We start from the raw sequence: 23,411 nt of genomic DNA on the forward strand, positions 1-23,411 counted from the left end.
CAAGGGCTACGAAGGGCGTGAAAATTAGGAAATTTAAGATTTGCTTACCTCGAGAAGGCAGATATCCCATAAAGCTCCTAGACAACACATCCGTGCTACATGATGCCGAAGCCAGAATTAAGACACCCTGCGAGACGCATCCCTAAGGTAACACGTGCTGCCTGTTGCAACCAGAAATGGCACGGCAAAATTATTTATTTATTTATTTATTTATTTATTTATTTATTTATTTATTTATTTATTTATTTATTTATTTATTTATTTACTTATTTATTTATTTATTTATTTATTTATGTATTTATTTATTTATTTATTTATTCATGTCAGTAGCACAATATAGATTACAGATTGCAAATTAGATAAAATATATGAAATTATAATATTACATAAAATTAAACAGTTATTTACAAAATATCAGCCCAGAATTTGGCAACGTTAGTAGCACTGATACTGGCCTGTGCAAGATCAAGTTCTGTGCATTTAACAGGGCATAGAGGGCAATTAATAAGGTGCCTTGTTGTTTGTACCCCGCCGCATTCACATAGAGTCTGATCCCCCTTCAGGAGGCCTCATTTCTTCATATTGTCCTTTGATCTTCCAACGCCTTCTCTTAGTCTGTTCAGTGCCTTCCATGTAGTCCATGTTTCTTCATGACCAGGAGGAAGCTTTTCCTCCAATTTCGAGCGTTCTGGATGAAAAGGGATCTTCTGATTCCAGAATAGAAGTCTGGACTTCGTTGCATCTGCACTAGCAGTGGATGAGGAGTGCATAAAACTGTCCCTGGACATCAGTCGAGAGAAACCTCCCAGAAGGGTGTATTTACATGTGATATTGCTGTACATCGAGGTGTCTCCTGGGCAACGGACAAGGACTATTCCTAGACAGTTGATTCTCTCACTGCAGTAGCACTATTACTAATCAGTATGGTTAATAAACATTTCAAAGGGTCCTTTTCAGGACCAAAGATAATAATCCTGTCAGTAAATATAGAGGGCAAGACATCGAATTAAGAGGCCATATTACGGCAAAATTTGCCTAATGACCCCACAGGAGTTTCCTTTAGAATTTTTTAAACCATCCAAATTTAAAATTTTAATTGCATGCTTGTTATCTTGTCCTTTGGAAACATCTCAAAGTTGTATCTTGTGCAAGTCCCAGATAAATTGGCACGTGTGGTACAGAGTGTCCGACAATTTTTAGTGATAAAATTGAATACAACTTTAAATGATCCAAAATGTATTTGCATTAGGTCAAATATGGTATATAAACTCTCACAGCACACGTGACAAATCAGATGTACAATAAGTTACTGAGCATCACAAACATGTCGAAAGTATTCTGGTATACTACAAAAAAATTCAACAGAACTTATATCACCTCATTCATTCCTTCTCAGAACTGAAAATAGTCCTTCAGATAAGCTAGAGAATGAGGGATGTGATGGAAGAAGTACAACTAGGCAACCATCCTCTATATAAGACTAATCAGAGTGAAAAAATTTAAGGGATCCAACACTTTGAAAACTGAAGATATCAGCGAAAGGAAGACAAGGGCTACAAAGGGCGTGAAAATTAAAGACTCCCTAGCCCTTGCAAACCTAATAGCATAGGGGCAGAAAAGAACAAGAGTTGACTGAAGGAGGTCGAATAGGATAGATGAAAGTGAGGAGCCTGGCACAAATGGAAGCAATGCCGACACTCAGATAAGGGCCCCGTGGTCGCCAACCCATTCTCCAAAGTTCATAGCCCTTGGGAGTAGTGGTGATTGTTTTAAGAGGAAGTACAACTAGGCAACCATCCTCTGTATAACACTAATCAGAGGGAAAAAATGGAAGGGATCCGACACTTCGAAAAATGAAGATATCGGTCAAAGAAAGACAAGGGCCACGAAGGGCATGAAAATGAAAGACTCCCTAGCCCTCGCAAACCTAATAGCGTCAGGGTCAGAAAAGAACAAGAGTTGACCAAGGGAGGTCGGATAGGATAGATGAAAGTGAGGTGGTGGTGGTGATTATTGTTTTATGAGGAAGTACAACTAGGCAACCATCCTCTATATAACACTAATCAGAGGGAAAAAATGGAAGGGGTCCGACACTTCGAAAAATGAAGATATCGACCAAAGTGAGACAAGGGCCACGAAGGGCGTGAAAATTAAAGACTCCCTAGCCCTCGCAAACCTAATAGCGTCGGGGTCGGAAAAGAACAAGAGCTGACCAAGGGAGGTCAGAAAGGATAGATGAAAGTGAGGAGCCTGGCATAAGTAAGTGGAAGGAATGCCAGGACTCAGCTAAGGGCCCCGTGGTCGCCAACCCACGCTCCAAAGTTCAGAGCCCCTGGGGCCCCCTTTAGTCGCCTCTTACGACAGGCAGGGGATACCGTGGGTGTTATTCTACCGCCCCCACCCACAGGGGGATGAAAGTGAGGAGCCTGGCATAAGTAAGTGGTAGGAATGCTAGGACTCAGCTGAGGGCCCCATGGTCGCCAACCCATGCTCCAAAGTTCAGAGCCCCTGGGGCCCCTTTTAGTCGCCTCTTACGACATGCAGGGGATACCGTGGGTGGTATTCTACTGCCCCCACCCACAGGGGAGTTTGTATATGGTTAGACATTGGTAATTATTAAAAAATATTTCAAAATGGGATACATCCATGCAGCATGTTTCTAAACCAGATACAGCCAAAATAAATTCTCAATTATTTACAAGACTCTAAACTAATTATCATTTGTTTCTGTATAAATATGTATTCTTATCTTGACCAAAACATTGGCCATAGTTTCTTTAATGCAGTAGAGCTAGAGTGTTTTATATGCCTCCTGAAAAATATTGTGTTTTCGACTTATCTGCTTTTGAAACTAAATGATTCGCTTGACAGATTTCATGTGCAGACTTCACCTATCATGGCTTGCTAGCTTAAAGGTAGACCAGTCATCATATGGGCATCTCTGGATTACAGTGCTTTAGTACTTTTAAATAGATAAAACTATCCTTTGTATTTTTGTGTGTTTGTGTCTGTAAAATGCTTTTATCTGCTTTCAGATATAACTATCATTCCCACGTACAACACATACTTGGTTCGTGAACACGAGGACCTACTTGTTAAATACAAAACTGAGTTATCACATTACACCAGCCGATGGACCATCTACCTTCACGATCCCGAGAAGATTTGTTCAGCATTTCACCTGGAATTATAGAGATGTTACCTGCGTATGCATACAAACGTCCTATTCCATCCATCACTTTAAAAACTGCCTATGTTTTCATGTATGGTTATTTAATATATGCTTTTCAAAATGCTAATTAGATACAGTTTGTATCATGATAAAAATCAATGCCTTCCAGTATGCCAAAGGACACTTTGTCACCCAAAACTGAAAACATGTTCCTCAAATGCCTCTTTTAAATAAAGAATCTTGTTATGTGTTGCAATGGAATATAACTTATTATGACTACTGTGAATGAATAGGTGTAAACTTAAGTTTTATATTTTACAAAAATTTGTATTCAATACTACAATGTTGCTAAGAAATGCTTAAAACGTAATGTTTTAAATCCTTGAACTGTACATAGTAGTTCCAGCGGTGAATTTTGTTTTAAGAAGAAGTACCACTAGGTAATCATTGTCTCTAAACAAAAGAAGTGGAAAAGAAGTTTAAAAGAGCAAAATTTATATTCAACTAAGGAATTTGGAAACGAAGTACAAAATAAGATAAAATTATAGAATTAAGCCAAAAGCTTACTAACGAATCAAAAGGGAACAAGCGTTCCCTGAGAAACAGTACACTTGTAATTTACATACACTTGATCTATCAACTGTCGCACATAAAGTGGGTGACAAGATCGGCAGTAGTAGAGTCATCAGCTAATATGCGTTCGAATATATCCTACAGGCCGAGGTTCCACCTTAGACCAGAGAGATCGCCGCACTCTGTAAGGATGAGGGCCACGCTGGAGTTGGCACCACATGAATGCACTGGGGAGACTTTCCTCTTTAGGAGCTAAGAGTGCATAGATCGTCCATGATCTATCCTCAGCCTACAGAGTGCAATGGCCACTTTCCGTGAAGGTTGGAAAAAGGACTGCCACATGGTATTTGTATTCTTAATTGCTCTCAGGTTGTTGGGAGTTTGCACAGCTAGCCACTCCAATTGCCAGGACGCCAAGATGGTTTTGACGTAGCTGAGAACAAATATCTTTAGCAGGTACATTCATAGGTCACTCCCTTTGCAGCTTTATCCACAAGTTCATTTCCTGCAATCCCAACGTGGCTTGGGAGCCATGCAAAAGCGATTTCGTGGCACCATCACTTAACATGACTAGAAGGTCATGAATCTGGTGCACAGTGGGTGTTACGAGAAACAGGTTTCAAGGGACTGCAGATAACTTAACGAGTCGGTACACATAAGAAAGTGGTCTCTTCCATCAAACGATGCATATTGCAGAGTTTGTAAGATGACGTAAAGGTCCGCTGTATACACACTACATACACTAGGAAGTGAGATCTTCATGCTCATATAATCGGTGACGAAAGAGCAACCAACAATATCTCCAATTTTGGAACCATCCGCGAAGATATGTTTTGCGGCTGAATATTGGTGAACGAAGTCCTGGAAATATCTCCGTTAAACGGAGAAATCCGTGTTCACCTTGGGTCCATGGTGTAGATCTAGATGTATATGCGGTCGCAGAACTAACCACGGAGGTACTTCTCTAAAAGTTTGTTAAAGGCAATCACCGATATCTACAGGATGAACAAAAAATGCCGCACGTGGAGGTCGGCATGTGATGGTGGTGGTGGTGGTGGTGGTGGTGGTGGTGGTGGTGGTGGTGGTGGTGGTGGTGGTGATTCTTGTTTTAAGAGGAAGTACAACGAGGTAATCATCCTCTCTGAACAAATTAGTGGAAAAGAAATTTAAAATAAAAACAAAATTATTTATTCAACAAAGGAATTTGGAAACACAGTACAAAATAAAACATAGTTATTGAATTAGGCCAAACAATTATTAACGAATCAAATGGGAACCTGCATTCCTTGAGTAACAGTACACTTGTAATATATCTACCCTTGTTTAATCCACTGTCCCACATAAAGCGGATGCCGAGATCAGCAGTAGTTGCGTCATCGGCTATATGCGTTCAAGGGTTTCCTGCAGGCTGAGGTTCCTTCTTAGGCCAGAGAGATCAGCGCACTCTGTGAGGATGTGGGCCACGCTGAAGTCCGCACCACAACAACACACTGGGGGGTGATTCTTCCCTCTTTAGCAGATAAGATTGCGTAGATCGTAACTGACCTATCCTCAGCCTACACAGTACTATGGCCTGTCTCCAGGAAGGCCTGAAAAAGGATCGCCACACAGTAGTTGTCTTCTTAATTGATCTCAGCTTGTTGGGAGGTGGTGGTGGTCGTGATTATTGTTTTAAGAGGAAGGTGGTGGTGGTGATTATTGTTTTAAGAGGAAGTACAACTAGGCAACCATCCTCTATATAACACTAATCAGACGGAAAAATGGAAGGGATCCGACACTTCGAAAAATGAAGATATCGGCCAAAGGAAGACAAGGGCCACGAAGGGCGTGAAAATGAAAGACTCCCTAGCCCTCGCAAACCTAATAGCGTCGGGGTCGGAAAAGAACAAGAGTTGACCAAGAAAGGTCGGATAGGAGAGATGAAAGTGAGGAGCCTGACACAAGTAAGTGGAAGCAATGCCAGGACTCAGCTGAAGGCCCCGTGGTCGCCAACCCACGCTCCAAAGTTCAGAGCCCCTGGGCCCTCTTCTAGTCGCATCTCAGGACAGGCTGGGGATACTGTGGGTGTTATTCTACCACCCCCAGCCACAGGGTGAGCTTGTTGGGAGTTCGGATAGCTAGCCACTCTGATTCCCAGGACGCCAAGATGGTTCGACGTAGCTTTCTTTCTTTATTCAAATCAGAAGTACAATAGAATAATACTACATTTACAAGAAAAAACTATATACACAAATATATACAAGTAAAAGGTCTACAACAATATATGTCATATAGATGTCACACCAATTCGGCCCAAAAATTTGGCCTCTTCAAGGGCATTTGGATTGGCCAGCACCAAGTCTTCCATTGTGCAGTTTGATGGACACAAGGGACAACATAGCAGGTGTTCAGTTGTCTGAAGTTCACCACAGTCGCACAAGGCCGTATCGATGGGGAAGTTCCATTTCTGTAGATTCCCTCTGGTTCTACCCACTCCAGATCTAAGTCTGTTTAAGGACCGCCATGTCAACCAGTCCTCGGTGTGACCGGGAGGCAACACTTCCCGTTGTTCCATCCATTTCAAAAGGCCAGGGGTCTTTTATTTCCATTTGGTAATCCTGACTTTGTCCGATGATCCTTCCAGGTGTTCTGAAGATGTTAAAAATGCTTTCCTGGACGTCAGTCTTCGTTGGGCAGGTCCAAAGAGTGGATGTGAGGCATAAAATTTGTTTTAAGCCTTTCGTTGTTAGCAGCAACCTCTCTCCTGACGTCACAAGGAGCAGTACCGGCAAGGTAATTGATTTTCTCGAGAGGAGTTGGCTTCAGGACACCAGTAATTATTCTACAGCTTTCATTGAGTGCCACGTCAATCTGTTTTGTGTGGGCAGATTTGTACCACGCTGGACAGGCATATTCACCGACGGAGTAACATAAGGCTAGTGCAGTAGTTCTAACAGTTTGTGGGTCTGTGCCCCATGTAGATCCAACAAGTTTTCTAAGTAGTGTGTTCCTGGAAGAGACCTTTTGTTTTACATTCATGCAGTGCACCTTGAAGGTGAGACTGCAATCGAGAGTGATGCCCATGTATTTGGAATGGAAGCAGTGGTCTAGCATAGCTCCATTCCATGTCACGAGTTTCCTGTTGGCTTGTCGATGTCGTAAATGGAATGCACAAACTTGCGTTTTGCTCGGGTTTGGCACAAGTTTGTTTTGATCATAGTAGTTGCCTAGTTCTTCTAGGGCAGCTTTCAGGGTGCGTTCTATCTCTTCAAAACTATCTGACTGGACAGCAAGAGCAAGGTCATCAGCATAGATAAAACTCTTGGTGTCTTCAGGCTGTGGCTGATCATTTGTGTATATATTAAATTGTACCGGGTGGTACACCTCCACGACGCACATTTAAATCTTCCACCTTAAAGTACTCCTCTACAGGAGAAACTGTGAACTTACAACTGGACTTACTTAAATCTTTCCTCTGACGATGTCACTGTGTGAATTTCGACTTGTTTTTGTTTTCCATTGATCAAGAAGTGTGGACATTCTCTCATATATAACACTGCCTAAAAACTATGATCATGCACCCTGGTGCGAAGTGAAGGAACCAAGTTTTTGTCCTGCCTGCTGTCATTTCTTGATGGATACAGTACTTTTGCATCCATCTCTTGGCACAGGCCAGAGTAAAGTGTAGCTTCCACCGAAGTCCCAGTCAACATCCATGGCTGTGACAATATGGAAGTTGCTGGGTTGGTGGTGGTGGTGATTATTGTTTTAAGAGGAAGTACAACTAGGCAACCGTCCTCTCTATAACACTAATCAGAGGGAAGAATGGAAGGGGTCCGACACTTCGAAAAATGTAGATATCGGCCAAAGGAAGGCAAGGGCCACGAAGGGCGTGAAAAGAAAGACTCCCTAGCCCTTGCAAACCTAATAGCATCGGGGTCATAAAAGAACAAGAGTTGACCAAGGGAGGTCGGATAGGATAGATGAAAGTAAGGAGCCTGACACAAGTAAGTGGAAGCAATGCCAGGACTCAGCTGAGGGCCCCGTGGTCGCCAACCCACGCTCCAAAGTTCAGAGCCCCTGGGGCTCGTAGGGTCAGTCGTGCTGCAATAATACTTTCTGACCCAGTGAGGAAAGCAATGGCAAACTACCCCACTCCTCATCTTGCCTGGTACGCCTCATTTTGGTTCTGCCATTGGTTTTTGGGGTTTCCTTATAACCGCATAACCTTTGGTGGTGCTATTTGATGATCCAACCAGCCTCTGGGCTGATGACCTAACAGACAACAGACAACAGACAAGTTTTTGTCTTTACTAAATTTCGTTCTTTCATTTGTGGGTTGGCAATATTAATCCTTTCTTTCCGCCTGTTTTGAATTTAGCCAATCCCTAATTTCTGTAATTAATTTCCCACCAATCATATATTTCTTCTTCGACTTTGAGTGTATTTTCAAAGCTGACCAATAAAGACAGAGGGTTTTGCTTGATTATTCATGAAAGGCCTCGAATCTTCCCCGAGGGTATAAAAACCACTTGATTAACATCTTATCCAGTGTATGGACGTGTAGCAGGAGGCGGGAGGCGCCTCTTTTATCAGGCAGCAGTTCTTCAATAAGCTAATGGCCATTTAACATCTCATTTCTTGCTAGCTCAGCAGTTTAACCCGCGGGGAAGGTCCGAAACCTTTAGTATGTAACCGACTTTTCTGTAATGTAAAATCTGCCGGCTTATGTAAAACTTAAGTAATCTGTAACTGCAATTCGGGGATAGAGAGTGCTTTACCCTCTCGAGCTCCCCTTCATTTTGGTTTGAGGTGACTACGTTTTGGTAACTGATTTTCTTCCTTTCTGTAATGTCTTAAATTTTTCTTATACGAGTCGCCTCCATAGCTTGGGAATAGCCCCTGTTTCATCAGCCTAGGGCCTCTTAGGCTTTAAGAATGTATGTGTAGGAGTGCAAATACATGCCTCCATTCCTTTAGGTTTTTCAGGCCATTTACTTAACCTGTTCTTTTTCTACTAAGGCCCAGTAGGTTGGGTACTAGGTACCCCCGTTTCATTTTTGTAAGTTGTGCCTTGTTGGCAAGCTATTGTAAAATCTGCTATTGCCTTGAAGAGGCTTGAAAAACTGAGAGCGTGTCAGCTCTTTTTCATGTGTTGTAAAAGTGCCTCAGAGAGGCTTGATATTAAAAGTTGGGAGTAAGTGCTCCATGTATTGAGGGGATTTCTGCCCTTTGGTAAATATGTGTTGGTTGAGCTGAGAGCTCAGGAAATGTAAAGTGAGGGCTTGAAGCCCAAGTTCTGTTTACACCACCAATCTTGTCTTTCCTAGACTTAAATTTTGTTACTGGTACCTTGTTACTTGTTGTTTCTTTTAAAAGAGAGAAAAAATATAACCTTTGTTACAGTTTTAAATTAACTTTGATTTTGTAGTTAGAGGTGGTGGTGGTGGTGATTATTGTTTTAAGAGGAAGTACAACTAGGCAACCATCCTCTATTTAACACTAATCAGAGAGAAGAAATCGAAGGGGTCCGACACTTCGAAAAATGAAGATATTGGCCAAAGGAAGACAAGGGCCACGAAGGGCGTGAAAATGAAAGACTCCCTAGCCCTCGCAAACCTAATAGCGTCGGGGTCTGAAAAGAACAAGAGTTGACCAAGGGTAGTCGGATAGGATAGATGAAAGTGAGGAGCCTGGCACAAGTAAGTGGAAGCAATGCCAGGACTCAGCTGAGGGCCCCGTGGTCGCCAACCCACGCTCCAAATTTCGGAGCCCCTGGGGCTTTTGTAGTTAGACCCGTTCACCCCGGCACCTTCTTTCACCTCTACTAATCCACCAAACCATGGTAACATAAATAACAAAGGCGCCAGTACACTTCTTTGAGGCAAGCCGTTCTTTTGAGTTCGCCAACGACTTCGCTGACCCTGAACTTCAACAAAGAATCGGCGGTTATGAAGAAGTGTAGCTACCAGTCGTGTTAACTCGAGATCTTTAGTAAGACTGTGAAAATTTTTTAACAGGAGTCTGTGGTTTACCATGTCATACGCCACTGTGAGATCAAGAAATGCGACGCCTGTGACTTTTTTTTTTTTTTTTAACTCGAAGCCATCTTCAGTGTACTGAGTAAGATGCAAAATCTGGGAGGTGCAGTTTCTTCCAGGTCTAAATCCTGACTGCTATGGGATAAGAAGTGGGTTAATAACTTCAGTAAGGCAATTCAAAATCATTCGTTCCATGATTTTATACAAGTGGCATAGAAGAGATATTGGTCTATAACTTTTTGTATCTTCAGCGTTTTTACCTTGTTTTAGGATTCCAATCACCAGTGCTTTCCACCAAATCTTTGGGATGTTGGATGATGCTAGGCATTTGTTGAATAATTCCACGAGCCACAACTTTGTTCCAGAACCAAAGTGGTTTATTTGCTAAGTGCAGATATCGGTGGTGGTGGTGATTTTTGTTTTAAGAAGAAGTACAACTAGGCAACCATCCTCTATATAACACTAATCAGACGGAAAAATGGAAGGGATCCGACACTTCGAAAAATGAAGATATCGGCCAAAGGAAGACAAGGGCCACGAAGGGCGTGAAAATGAAAGACTCCCTAGCCCTCGCAAACCTAATAGCGTCGGGGTCTGAAAAGAACAAGAGTTGACCAAGGGTAGTCGGATAGGATAGATGAAAGTGAGGAGCCTGGCACAAGTAAGTGGAAGCAATGCCAGGACTCAGCTGAGGGCCCCGTGGTCGCCAACCCACGCTCCAAATTTCGGAGCCCCTGGGGCTTTTGTAGTTAGACCCGTTCACCCCGGCACCTTCTTTCACCTCTACTAATCCACCAAACCATGGTAACATAAATAACAAAGGCGCCAGTACACTTCTTTGAGGCAAGCCGTTCTTTTGAGTTCGCCAACGACTTCGCTGACCCTGAACTTCAACAAAGAATCGGCGGTTATGAAGAAGTGTAGCTACCAGTCGTGTTAACTCGAGATCTTTAGTAAGACTGTGAAAATTTTTTAACAGGAGTCTGTGGTTTACCATGTCATACGCCACTGTGAGATCAAGAAATGCGACGCCTGTGACTTTTTTTTTTTTTTTTTTAACTCGAAGCCATCTTCAGTGTGCTGAGTAAGATGCAAAATCTGGGAGGTGCAGTTTCTTCCAGGTCTAAATCCTGACTGCTATGGGATAAGAAGTGGGTTAATAACTTCAGTAAGGCAATTCAAAATCATTCGTTCCATGATTTTATACAAGTGGCATAGAAGAGATATTGGTCTATAACTTTTTGTATCTTCAGCGTTTTTACCTTGTTTTAGGATTCCAATCACCAGTGCTTTCCGCCAAATCTTTGGGATGTTGGATGATGCTAGGCATTTGTTGAATAATTCCACGAGCCACAACTTTGTTCCAGAACCAAAGTGGTTTATATGCTAAGTGCAGATATCGGTGGTGGTGGTGATTTTTGTTTTAAGAGGAAGTACAACGAGGTAATCATCCTCTCTGAACAAATAAGTGGAAAAGAAATTTAAAATATAAAACAAAATTATTTATTCAACAAAGGAATTTGGAAATGCAGTACAAAATAAAACAAAACGTAATTATAAAACTAGGCCGAAAGGATTACTAACGTATCAAAAGGGAACGTACGTTCCCTGAGTAACAGTACACTTGTAATTTACATACCTTTGATAAGTCCACTGTCGCACATAAAGCGGATGACGAGATCAGCAGTAGTCGCGTCATCGGCTAGTGTGCGTTCGAGTGTTTCCTGCAGGCCGAGGCTCCGTCTTAGGCCAGAGAGATCGGCGCACTCTGTGAGGATGTGGGCCACGGTGAATTCAGCACCACAAGAACACACTGGGGGGTCTTCCCTCTTTAGGAGATAAGAGTGCGTGGATCGTAAATGACCTATCCTCAGCCTGCACAGTACGGTGGTGGTGGTGGTGGTGATTTTTGTTTTAAGAGGAAGTACAACGAGGTAATCATCCTCTCTGAACAAATAAGTGGAAAAGAAATTTAAAATATAAAACAAAATTATTTATTCAACAAAGGAATTTGGAAACGCAGTACAAAATAAAACAAAAAATAATAATAAAACTAGGCCGAAAGGATTACTAACGTATCAAAAGGGAATGTACGTTCCCTGAGTAACAGTACACTTGTAATTTATATACCCTTGATAAGTCCACTGTCGCACATAAAGCGGATGACGAGATCAGCAGTAGTCGCGTCATCGGCTAGTATGCGTTCGAGTGTTTCCTGCAGGCCGAGGCTCCGTATTAGGCCAGAGAGATCGGCGCACTCTGTGAGGATGTGGGCCAACGGTGAATTCGGCACCACAAGAACACACTGGGGGGTCTTCCCTCTTTAGGAGATAAGAGTGCGTGGATCGTAAATGACTTATCCTCAGCCTGCACAGTACTATGGCCTCTCTCCGTGAAGGTCGGAAAGAGGACCGCCACACGGTAGTTGTCTTCTTAATTGCTCTCAGCTTGTTGGGAGTTTGGATATCTAGCCACTCCGATTCCCAGAACGCCAAGATGGTTCGACGTAGCTGAGAACAAATATCCTTAGCAGGTACATTGACGGGTCTTGGAGGTAAAAGTGCAGCTTCCTTTGCTGCTTCATCCGCAAGTTCGTTTCCCGCAATCCCAACGTGGCTTGGAAGCCACGCGAAAGTAATTCTGGTGCTAGCATCGCTTAACCTGGCTAGAAGGTCATGTATCTGCTGTACCAGTGGGTGTTGCGAGAAACAGGTTTCAATAGACTGCAGATAGCTTAACGAATCGGTACACAACAGAAAGTGGCTTCTTTCGTCACGCAGTGCAAACTGCAGAGCCTCTAAGATGGCGTAAAGCTCTGCAGTATACACGCTACATACTTTAGGGAGCGAGATCTTCGTACTCATATCATCAATGAAAAAAGAGCAACCAACATAATCTCCGATTTTAGAACCATCCGTGAAGATAAGTCTCGCGGCCGGATATTGGTGAAAAAAGTCCTGGAAATACCTCCGATGAACGGAGGAATCCGTGTTCACCTTGGGTCCACGGAGCAGATCTAGACGTATATCTGGTCGCGGAACCAACCACGGAGGTACCTCGCTAAGAGTTCGTTCAAGACAACCACCGATATCAATATTCAAATCATGACACAAGCTATCAATCCGAAACCAAACCGGCCGTGTGGCATTCGGCCGGTCTTGGCACCGCTGGTGGTATTGGGTGCGATAGATGCATTGTTAGCTTGGATGTAGCGGCATTTCACGAATTTTGGCAGCGTACGTTAGGAGTAACTGCTGCCTCCTTATCCGTAAAGGTGGAACTCCCGCTTCAGCGAGCAGGCTGGGATGGGGCTAGTACGGAAAGCACCCGTTGCCAGCCTTACTCCACTATGGTGAATACTGTCTAAAAGGCTCAGCGTAGATTTTGATGCTGAGCCATAAGCCGCACTTCCATAGTCAATTCGGGAGAGGACCGTCGCCGTGTAAAATCGTAGCAGTACCGCACGGTCAGACCCCCACGAAGTGCCGCTGAGAAACTTGAGCATGTTAAGTCTCTTCATGCAGGCAACCTTTAACTGACGGATGTGGGGCTGCCACGTAAGTCTCTTATCAAAATGGAGACCCAGGAATTTGCAGGTGTCAACCACTGTTAAGACACTGTTTCGCAAGCGGAGCTCTGGTTCGGGATGCACAGGCCGACGTCGACAGAAGTGTACAACTGAGGTTTTCGCTGCTGAAAATCGAAAACCATGTTGCAGGGCCCATCTGTCGACTCGGTTAATAGCTTGCTGTAGCTGTCTCTCTGCAAACGCCACCCTTCCGGAGCTGTAATGTAGAGCTAAGTCGTCTACATACAGCGATGGAACGACTGCGGGCCCAGCAGCGGCAACTATGCCGTTGATGGCGATTGCGAACAGCGTGACACTCAGTACCGATCCCTGAGGTACTCCATTTTCCTGAACGTAATATTGAGAAAATGCATTCCCTACTCGGACTCGAAAGAGACGGAGGGACATGAAGTTCTCAATAAACGTAGGCAAATTTCCCCGAAATCCCCACTGGTGTAGAGTGGAGAGATTCCCATATCGCCAGGTAGTATCGTAAGCTTTTTCCAGGTCATAAAACACGGCGACTAGGTGTTCCTTCCGGAGAAAGGCCTCCTGAATGGCGCTCTCCAGTCTGACCAGATGATCAGTGGCAGACCGATGAGAGCGAAAACCACACTGGTAGTTAGACAAGAGGCCCTCCCTTTCCATGGCCCACACAAGACGCCGGTTAACCATCCTTTCAAATAGCTTACAGAGGCCATTTGTAAGGCATATTGGCCTATAACTATCCAGAAATTTTGGATCCTTACCTGGCTTGGGAATTGGTATTACAATTCCCTCGCGCCATTGAGATGGAAACACTCCCCCACTCCATATTCTGTTGAATAGGGTGAGGATATCCTTGAGACATCTGTCACTCAAATGCTTAAGCATTTGATTATGGATTTTGTCCGGTCCAGGAGCCGTATCTCTGCATAGCGCAAGTGCACTTCGCAACTCCCACTCCGTGAAGGCCACGTTGTAGGGATGCGAAGCACTAGAGGCAAAAGAGAGATGGTGGGCCTCTGCTTCGCGCTTAATTGGAAGAAATGCAGGGTCGTATCTCCTAGAGCTGGACGTATCTGCGAAATGTGACGCGATGTGGTTTGCAATGACTGAAGGAATCGTAACTATATCTCCATTCATGGAGATTCCGGGTACTGAGGGCACATTCTGTACTCCGACAATACCGCGGAGTTTTGTCCACACTTGTGATGACGGAGTATGTGCCGTGATGGATGACACATACTTTTCCCACGTAGCTTTCTTACTTTCTCGAATCAAAAAACGGGCCTTCGCGCGCAGACGCTTAAATGCGATATGATTGGCCATCGTAGGATTCCGACGATAATGCTTAAAAGCCCGTCGGCGATCACGTATGGCTGCTGCAATTTCGTCCGTCCACCATGGGACCTGTTTCCGGCGACGAATACCGGACGAGGAAGGAATTGTTTCCTCTGCAGCAGCCAAAATTCCAGTAGTAATGGAAGAGACGTGGTCGTCAACAGACTCCAGGATATCATCAGCCATCACTGCGCGTTTTGTAAATTCTGGCCAATTTGCCCGCCGAAGTAACCAGCGCTTGGGTACTTCGGACTGTCTTTGATTCAAGAGAGACAGAATTATCGGGAAGTGGTCACTATCACAGAGGTCGTCGTGAACTTGCCACCGTAGCAGGGGAACTAGCGCACGGCTACACAAAGTGACATCCAGGTGTGAGAATGTGCCATGCGCGCTACTGAAATGTGTCGGTTCCCCTGTATTGAGCACACAAAGATCAAATAGGTTGATCATTCGCTCGAGCTTCCTCCCCCTAGAACAGGAAGACGGAGAACCCCATAGTGTGTTACGGGCGTTCACATCCCCCAGCATGAGGAAAGGAGGAGGCAACTGAGCGATCAAATCTTGTAGTGCATGCATATCAAGGTTATAATCCGGTGGGAAGTACACGTTGCAAACCGTTGTCATTACTGGCAACGGAGTGCGAACTGCAACTGCATCTAGCTGAGTACGGAGCGGTACTTCTTCGCTGAAGATGTCGGAGCGAACTAGGGTACAAACGCCCCCAGTTGCCGCGCCATCCACAGCTACTCTGTCTTTGGAATAAAGACGATATCCTCTCATAGTCGTGTCGTGTCCAGGTCTCAAACGAGATTCCTGTAGACAGACTATGGAGGCCGCATAGACGGATATCAGTTGACGTAACTCAGCTAGGCGACAGTGGTAACTACTGCAGTTCCACTGCAATAGTGCCATTGTGTGGATTGGTAGTGTTGCGAAATTAGGACAATAGCTTGCCCTTCTTTTTGTCAACTACCTGCCATTTTCCGCCGTTGTTGTCGGTATTGTCGTCACCATCCACGACAATGAGTGGTTCAGTCTCCATTGTCTCCTCAGAAGAAGGAGGCGTGGTGACTGGACCCTCCGCGGACGGTGATCTTATTGGTCTGGAACAGTGGGCCTTCTTCCTGGGAGAACTAGGTCCTCCAGAAAGTGATCGAGTAAGAGGGCGTCTGGCCCTCTCGCTCTTGCCCACCGTTTCTCTCTTTTTGGGAGGAGAGCCGGCAGATGGCTTGCCGGATTTCTTCGGTGATCCTGTGGACCCCGACTGAGTTGGAGAAGGCTTCTTCTCCATTGTTTTAAGGGAGCTCTGTGGCTTCACCTTCTCCTCCTTTATGATCTGGGCATTGGAAGGAGGGCTGGACTTTCCAGCCCTATTTGGGGAAGTCTTTCCCCCCGCCCTGTTGGGAGAGGACTTCCCAGCCGAACGTTCCTGGGAAGGGCCCTTCCCAGGCAACGTCGACAGTAACGCTCTTTTCGGTGCTTCACATGCTGAATCTCCAGTTTCTTTAGTTACTGAATTTTGTTGCTGGCTTTGAGTTTTCAATGCATTTTCAGTACCGGTGTTCTGTACAAAACTCTGTGGAGTGATCCGTACGTTTGCGACCTTTTCCGCGAATGAGATGGAGAACTCCGGAACAGCCATGGACTTGAACTTCCTCCGGGCGTCTGGATAAGATAGCTTATCCAGCGTTTTTATCTCCTGGATCTTCTTCTCCCGCTTAAATGTGGGGCACTCCTTGGAGATTGGAGCATGCGTACCCGGGCAGTTGACGCACACAGGTGGTGGTGTGCATTCAACCCCAGCATGCTCGCACTTCCCACACATTTTGCAGGTCGTCGAACCTGTACATCGCAATGAGGTGTGGCCAAACTTTTGACAGTTATAACACCTCATTGGTGCCGGAATGTACGGACGAACAGTCAGGCGATACATTGCTACCTTTATTCGTTCAGGTATGGTATCAGCGTCAAAGGTAAGGATGAAAGCACCCGTATCGAGTAGCTTATCACCCACACGCCTCTTCAACCTCTTCACGTCGGTTTCGCCCCGACGTGCTAGGTACCGGATCATCGTATCATCGGAAGACTTAACCAAATCCCTGTGGAATATTACTCCCTTGCAGGAGTTAAGGGTTTGGTGCTTCTCGATTTTCACCTCTACCTTACCGAATAACTTGGCTTTAAGTAGCCGTCTGGACTGTTCAGCCGTAGATGTCTTGATAAGTACGGATCCATCTCAGAGCTTGCGCATCTCGTCGACTTCACCAGCAACAATGTCTTCGATTGAATTGCTTATCATAAAAGGACATTCGTCAAGGAAACTTTTACCATCGACCCTGGAAGCAACCAGGAATCGAGGAAGACGTTCGTCACTCATGTAGTCTACAGGAACTGGAGTATACCGCTTGCGTTTTTTACCAATTTTAGACGCCGTTTTTTGAAGGGTGCCACCCTTTGTTAAAGAAGGAAGAGAAAGAGGTTCCGTCTTTTGTCGCACGAGTACTCACGGAAATAAGAGGTCGACCTCCGGCAGAGCCAAGGAGATTTACCGGAGGCAAGGCTATATACTCCAGAGGGCGCCCGGTATCTGGAGGGGGTCGCTTGGAACTACTCTCCCAGTAGCCATGCATCACCTCGCCACGACCCGAAACTTGTGATTGGGGGAGGATGAAACCTCCGTACTAACCTAATTATTTTTTTTAATTTAATTGTTAATTTTTTTTTAAATTTGTTTAAAATGTTTTTTTCTTTTCTGTAATGTCTAACCTAATCTACCCGAGGCAGAGAGGGTGGCCAGACAGGAAGAGGAATGAAATAAAGATGGTGAGAATTGAGGGGTAGAAATAGTGATGAAGAATAAAGAGCACAGACACCTCTCAAGCAACTCGGGGGACACCTTGTTAGTCTGGCCCTACACCGAGGCCTATCCAGCATGGGTAACCCTGAGCTGGGACAGCCCTCGGGATCAACAAGCACACAAGCCCCCACACCGACTTCAAGGTCATGGTGTCCCTAGAGGGGGCTGAAGATGTCGGAGTGAACTAGGGTACAAACGCCCCCAGTTGCCGCGCCATCCACAGCTACTCTGTCTTTGGAATAAAGACGATATCCTCTCATAGTCGTGTCGTGTCCAGGTCTCAAACGAGATTCCTGTAGACAGACTATGGAGGCCGCATAGACGGATATCACTTGACGTAACTCAGCTAGGCGACAGTGGTAACTACTGCAGTTCCACTGCAATAGTGCCATTGTGTGGATTGGTAGTCGAAATTAGGACAAATGCTTGCCCTTCTTTTTGTCAACCACCTGCCATTCTCCGCCGTTGTAGTCAGTATTGTCGTCACCATCCACGACAATGAGTGGTTCAGTCTCCATTGTCTCCTCAGAAGAAGGAGGCGCGGTGACTGGACCCTCCGCGGACGGTGATCTCATTGATCGGGGACAGTGGGCCTTTTTCTTGGGAGAACTAGGTTCTCTAGAAAGAGATCGAACAAGAGGACGTCGGGGCCTCTCGCTCTTACCCACCGTTTTCGAACACTTCGGAGGAGGACTGGCAGATGTCTTGCCAGGCTGTTTTGGAGATCCTGGGATCTCCAGTCTCGTTGGAGAAGGTTTCTTCTCCAAACCTGTAGGGGAGCATTTAGGCTTCCCTTTCTCCTCCTTTTTCGGGCCAGTTGAAGGATGGCTGGAAGGTGATTTTCCAGCCTTTGTTGGGGAAGTCTTTTCCCCCGCCCTTGTGGGGGAGGACTTCCCAGCCGAATGTGTCTGGGAAGAATTTTTCCCGGACGTCTTCGGCAATGACGTACTTGCTGTCTGTTTAACCTGTGGTTTGATGTTTAATTGTTGATTACTGGATGTTTGCAGAGTTGATGGTGGGACAGACGGTACAAAACTTACGGGATTTATGCGTACACTAGAAGCCTTCTCTGCAAAGGAGAAGGAGAATTCCGGAGGAGCCATTGATTTATACTTCTTCCGTGCCTCTGGATAAGAAAGTTTATCCAGAGTCTTAATCTCCTGGATCTTTTTCTCCTTTTTAAATGTAGGGCATTGCTTGGATCGAGGGGCGTGCTCGCCAGTGCAATTAACACACACTGGTGGTGGTGTGCAGTCCGCACCGGCATGCGCCGTTTTTCCACATGCCCCGCATATTGCTGATCCCTGGCAGCGTGGTGAGGTGTGGCCAAAACGCTGGCAGTTTTAGCACCTCATAGGAGAAGGAAAATATGGTCGAACAGTGAGTGTATACATGGATACCTTAATACGTTCGGGCAGTTTCTGGAGATCGAATGTTAAGATGAAAGCCCCCGTGTCGTAGAGGTTATCACCGACACGCCTCTTAAGACGTTTAACGTCGGATACACCTCTACGAGCAAGGCTCCGTATAAGGTCATCATCGGAGGCCTTAATCAAGTCCCTATGAAATATAACTCCTTTGCAGGAGTTAAGGGACTTGTGACTATCAATCTTAACTGGCACTGATCCAAACATTGTGGCTTCCAATAACTTTTTACTCTGTACGAGCGTACTGGTCTTAATGAGTACGCTACCATCCCGCAATTTCCTCATTTCATCTACTTCACCAACAAGACCTTCCACAGCATTGCTTATCAGGAACGGGTTCTCTTGAAGAAAGCTCTGTCCATCGACTCTGGTCGCAACCAGAAATCGTGGCAGACGCTCTTCAGAATCTTCCTTATTACACAGGTCAACACGATTGAAACGTTTACGTTTCCTAACTGAACAATTAAAGGACGCAGTTTTAAGGCTTGCAGCCTTCGAAGAAGAATCACAACCAAACTCAAAAACCATCCATGTCCCACGAGTACCCGGGATATAAAAGGTCGACCTTCGGCAGAGCCCTGACGTACCGAAGGCAAGGCTATATACTCCAGAGGGCGCCCGGTATCTGGAGGTGGGTCGCTAGGAACTACTCTCCCAGTAGCCATGCATCACCTCGCCACGACCCGAAACTTGTGATTGGGGTGGGCCGCTAAGAACTACTCTCTCAGTAGCCATGCATCACCTCGCCACGACCCGAAACTTGCAATTGGGGGAGGATAAAACCTCCATACTAACCTATTTTACCTATTCTAATTTTTCTTATCGTTTATTCTACCCGAGGCAGAGAGGCTGGCTAGAGAGGAAGAGGAATGAAATTTAAGAAGGTGAGGACAGAAGGGTAGAAATAGTTATGAAATTTAAAGAGCACAGACACCTCTCAAGCAACTCGGGGGAAACCTTGTTAGTCTGGCCCTACACCGAGGCCTATCCAGCATGGGTAACCCTGAGCTGGCACAGCCCTCGGGATCAACATGCACACAAGCCCCCACACCGACTTCAAGGTCATGGTGTCCCTAGAGGGGGTGCAGATATCGTCCAAACCTGCAGCTTTACCACTTTTGCACATTGTAATACCAGTTTCTAATTAATTGAGATTAAATGGTCTGGCTAAAGTACTGATAGCCTCAAATACCTTTAGCTGGTTCATTGACAGTTCTTTGAGGTGAAAGTACCGCTTCCTTTGTCGCTTCATGCGCACGTTCGTTCCCCACAATCCCAACCTGGCTTGGAAGCCACGCAAAAGTCATCCTGTTGCCAGCATCACTTAACCTGGGTAGAAGTTCATGAAGCGAGATCTTCGTGCTCATATCATCGGAGTCGAAAGAGCAACCAACATTGTCTCCGATTTTAACACCATCCATGAAGAAATGTTTCGCGTCCGGATATTGGTGAACGAAGTCTTGGAAATATCTCCGATAAGGAATCCGTGTTACGTTGGGTCCACGGAGTAGATCTAGACGTATATCCGATCGCGGATCTAACCACGGACTTAAAAGCAAAGTCATCTCCGTACACTCCATTAAGACCCTGGGAGTGGTGGAAGGTAAACGCTTACACTATTTGTAACCTCGGCACCTGATGGAATAGAGTGGTTAGCTATACGCCCGGCTGCCATTGCCCCAGGAATTAACCTGGTACTCATTTTTGGTATAGGCTTAGTGAACCACAGGGCCATATACACCTCCGGAAGTGGAAATTTCATTTCTTAAATTTTACGACTTCCTGACAGGGATTCTAACCCAAGTCCTTTCCGGCGTACCGAGTACGCCTTTACCGCCTCTGCCAGGCAGCCCCTAACCACGGAGGTACCTCGCTAAAAGTTTGTTCAAGACAACCACCGATATCGATATTCAAATCATGACACAAGCAATCAATTCGAAACTCAACCGGCCGTGTCGCATTCGGCCGTTCTTGGCACCTCTGGTGGTATTGGGTACATTAGATGCATTGATAGCTTGGAAGTTTCACGAATTTTGGCAGCGTACGTGAGGAGTAACTGCTGCCTCTTTATCCGTAAAGGTGGAACTCCCGCTTCTGTGAGTAGGCTGGGAATTGTGCTAGTACGGAAATCTCCCGTTGCCAGCCTAACTCTACTATGGTGAATACTGTCTAAATGGTAGAGCGTAGATTTTGATGCTGAGCCATAAGCCGCACTTCCATAGTCACTTTGGGAGAGGACCGTCGACGTGTAAAATCGTAGTAGATCCGCGCGGTCAGCCGCTGAGAAACTTAATCATGTTCAGTCTCTTCATGCAGGCAAACTTCACCTGACGGATGTGGGGCTGCCACGTAAATGGTGGTGGTGGTGGTGATTATTGCTTTAAGAGGTGGTGGTGGTGATTATTGTTTTAAGAGGAAGTACAACTAGGCAACCATCCTCTATATAACACTAATCAGAGGGAAAATATGGAAGGGTTCCGACACTTCGAAGAATGAAGATATCGGCCAAGGAAAGACAAGGGCCACGAAGGGCATGAAAATGAAAGACTCCCTAGCCCTCGCAAACCTAATAGCGTCGGGGTCAGAAAAGAACAAGAGTTGACCAAGGAAGGTCTGATAGGATAGATGAAAGTGAGGAGCCTGGCACAAGTAAGTGGAAGCAATGCCAGGACTCGGCTAAGTGGTGGTGATTATTGTTTTAAGAGGAAGTACAACTGGGCAACCATCCTCTATATAACACTAATCAGAGAGGAAAAATGGAAGGGATCCGACACTTCGAAAGATGAAGATATCGGCCAAAGGAAGACAAGGGCCACGAAGGGCGTGAAAATGAAAGACTCCCTAGCCCTCGCAAACCTAATAGCTTCGGGGTCGGAAAAGAACAAGAGTTGACCAAGAGAGATCGGTTAGGATAGATAAAAGTGAGGAGCCTGGCACAAGTAAGTGGAAGCAATGCCAGGGCTCAGCTAAGGGCCCCGTGGTCGCCAACCCACGCTCCATAGTTCAGAGCCCCTGAGGCCCCTTTTAGTCGCCTCTTACGACAGGCAGGGGATACCGTGCGTGTTATTCTACCGCCCCCACCCACAGGGGGAAGGACTCGGCTAAGGGCCCCGTGGTCGCCATCCCACGCTCCAAAGTTCAGAGTGATGGTGGTGGTGATTATTGTTTTAAGAGGAAGTACAACTAGCACCTTGAGTGCCACGTGAGACCAACGTTGACACACAGAGCTTAATGCCAGTCGGGCCGCGTGAGTCCGCTGTGGACTCACGCGCACTCTCCAAGTCTCAGGCCCCGTGGTACCATACTGTCATCACACTTGACATGTAAACGTATGTTAAATGAAAATAGGTGGCCAGTACGTCATGAATCTATTCTTGGCCTGTTCATTTGCGAGTCCGATGTGGCACAACGTAGCCTGGACGTCACTGTAATATATCGACCACAATAAATAAATTATGATATTTTTATTGTTTTCAGATCGTGTCATGTGTACAAATAACAAAAGATTGTACTGTACAGTGTACTCATTGTTCATTGTCTCATATCAGGGTCTATAGACGAATTGAAAATATAGGGCATAAAAAATTACATGAACTTTCTAGAAAAAATATTTGTAACTTTGTCTCATTCGCAATCACACCACAAATTGGTACACTTCTTGCATATGAATTTAAAGTATAACAAATGAGACTTTCTGAAGAAATATAATTCAAACTGTGTTTCACAATCACACTACAAATTTGTGCACTTTGAAGAAACAGTCCAAACGGAAGAAATTTTCACAGGTTGATCATTTGAACTTAGACTGCAGAGTCTTCTTCATGGCATATTGCCTTCCTGTTTCCCGATGGATCTCTTCATAACACTTACTGCATTTTCGTCTTCCCTGCCAGCCTACATCATCCAGTCGGTGGGGTAATACCCATTTTTTGGTACTTGTTGGGGAATGTGAAGATCTTTGATACCGGTACCTGTTAACTGTTCAACTATGTCCTCTTTGAACTGGGTAACAGATATACTCTCATTCCCAAGTTGATTTGAAATATATATGGCATTTACTATACTTGTGTCGATCAATATCTCAATAGCCATTTTTCTGTACCATTTTACTCCCCGTCTCAGGGAAGTACTATAGCTCTTTTTATGATCTGGTAAATGAATGTACGGTTTGCATTTGTTATACTCTATAACACTCCGTGACTTTTGCATTCACCATCCCTCCTCTGAATAGTGACCATCTCACCAGTGTGTTTAGTTGTCAAAATTAACACGTCTCTTTTATCATGCGATTTCTGAACAACCACACCAGTGATACTTTCACGGGCTCTTGTCTCTCGTCTTACTAACTTGCTTTTAGTAACATCGGTTGGATTATACTTCCGGTTAGATTTCAATGTTCCAAAGACATGAGTTTTATTCTTTAGTAGTTCATCAGCTAATGAGACAGACGTATACCAGTGTGTCTGGAAGG

General features: G+C 45.1%; 1 protein-coding gene across 2 annotated transcripts in view; it reads left to right on the forward strand.

Annotated features, from left to right (window-relative positions):
* LOC136880879 (uncharacterized) overlaps nt 1–3,493 on the forward strand; it is a gene marked incomplete in the record, with an annotated part of 321,955 nt that extends 318,462 nt beyond the window's left edge. The window contains 1 exon segment of one of the 2 annotated variants that reach the window (XM_068229264.1): nt 3,036–3,493. In XM_068229264.1, coding sequence (XP_068085365.1) covers nt 3,036–3,193 — 158 coding nt within the window. 2 annotated transcript variants of the gene reach the window in all.
* Between the last annotated feature and the right edge of the window lie 19,918 nt (nt 3,494–23,411).

The sequence above is a fragment of the Anabrus simplex genome, chromosome 9 (genome assembly GCF_040414725.1).
Source record: "Anabrus simplex isolate iqAnaSimp1 chromosome 9, ASM4041472v1, whole genome shotgun sequence".
Lineage (NCBI taxonomy): Eukaryota > Metazoa > Arthropoda > Insecta > Orthoptera > Tettigoniidae > Anabrus > Anabrus simplex.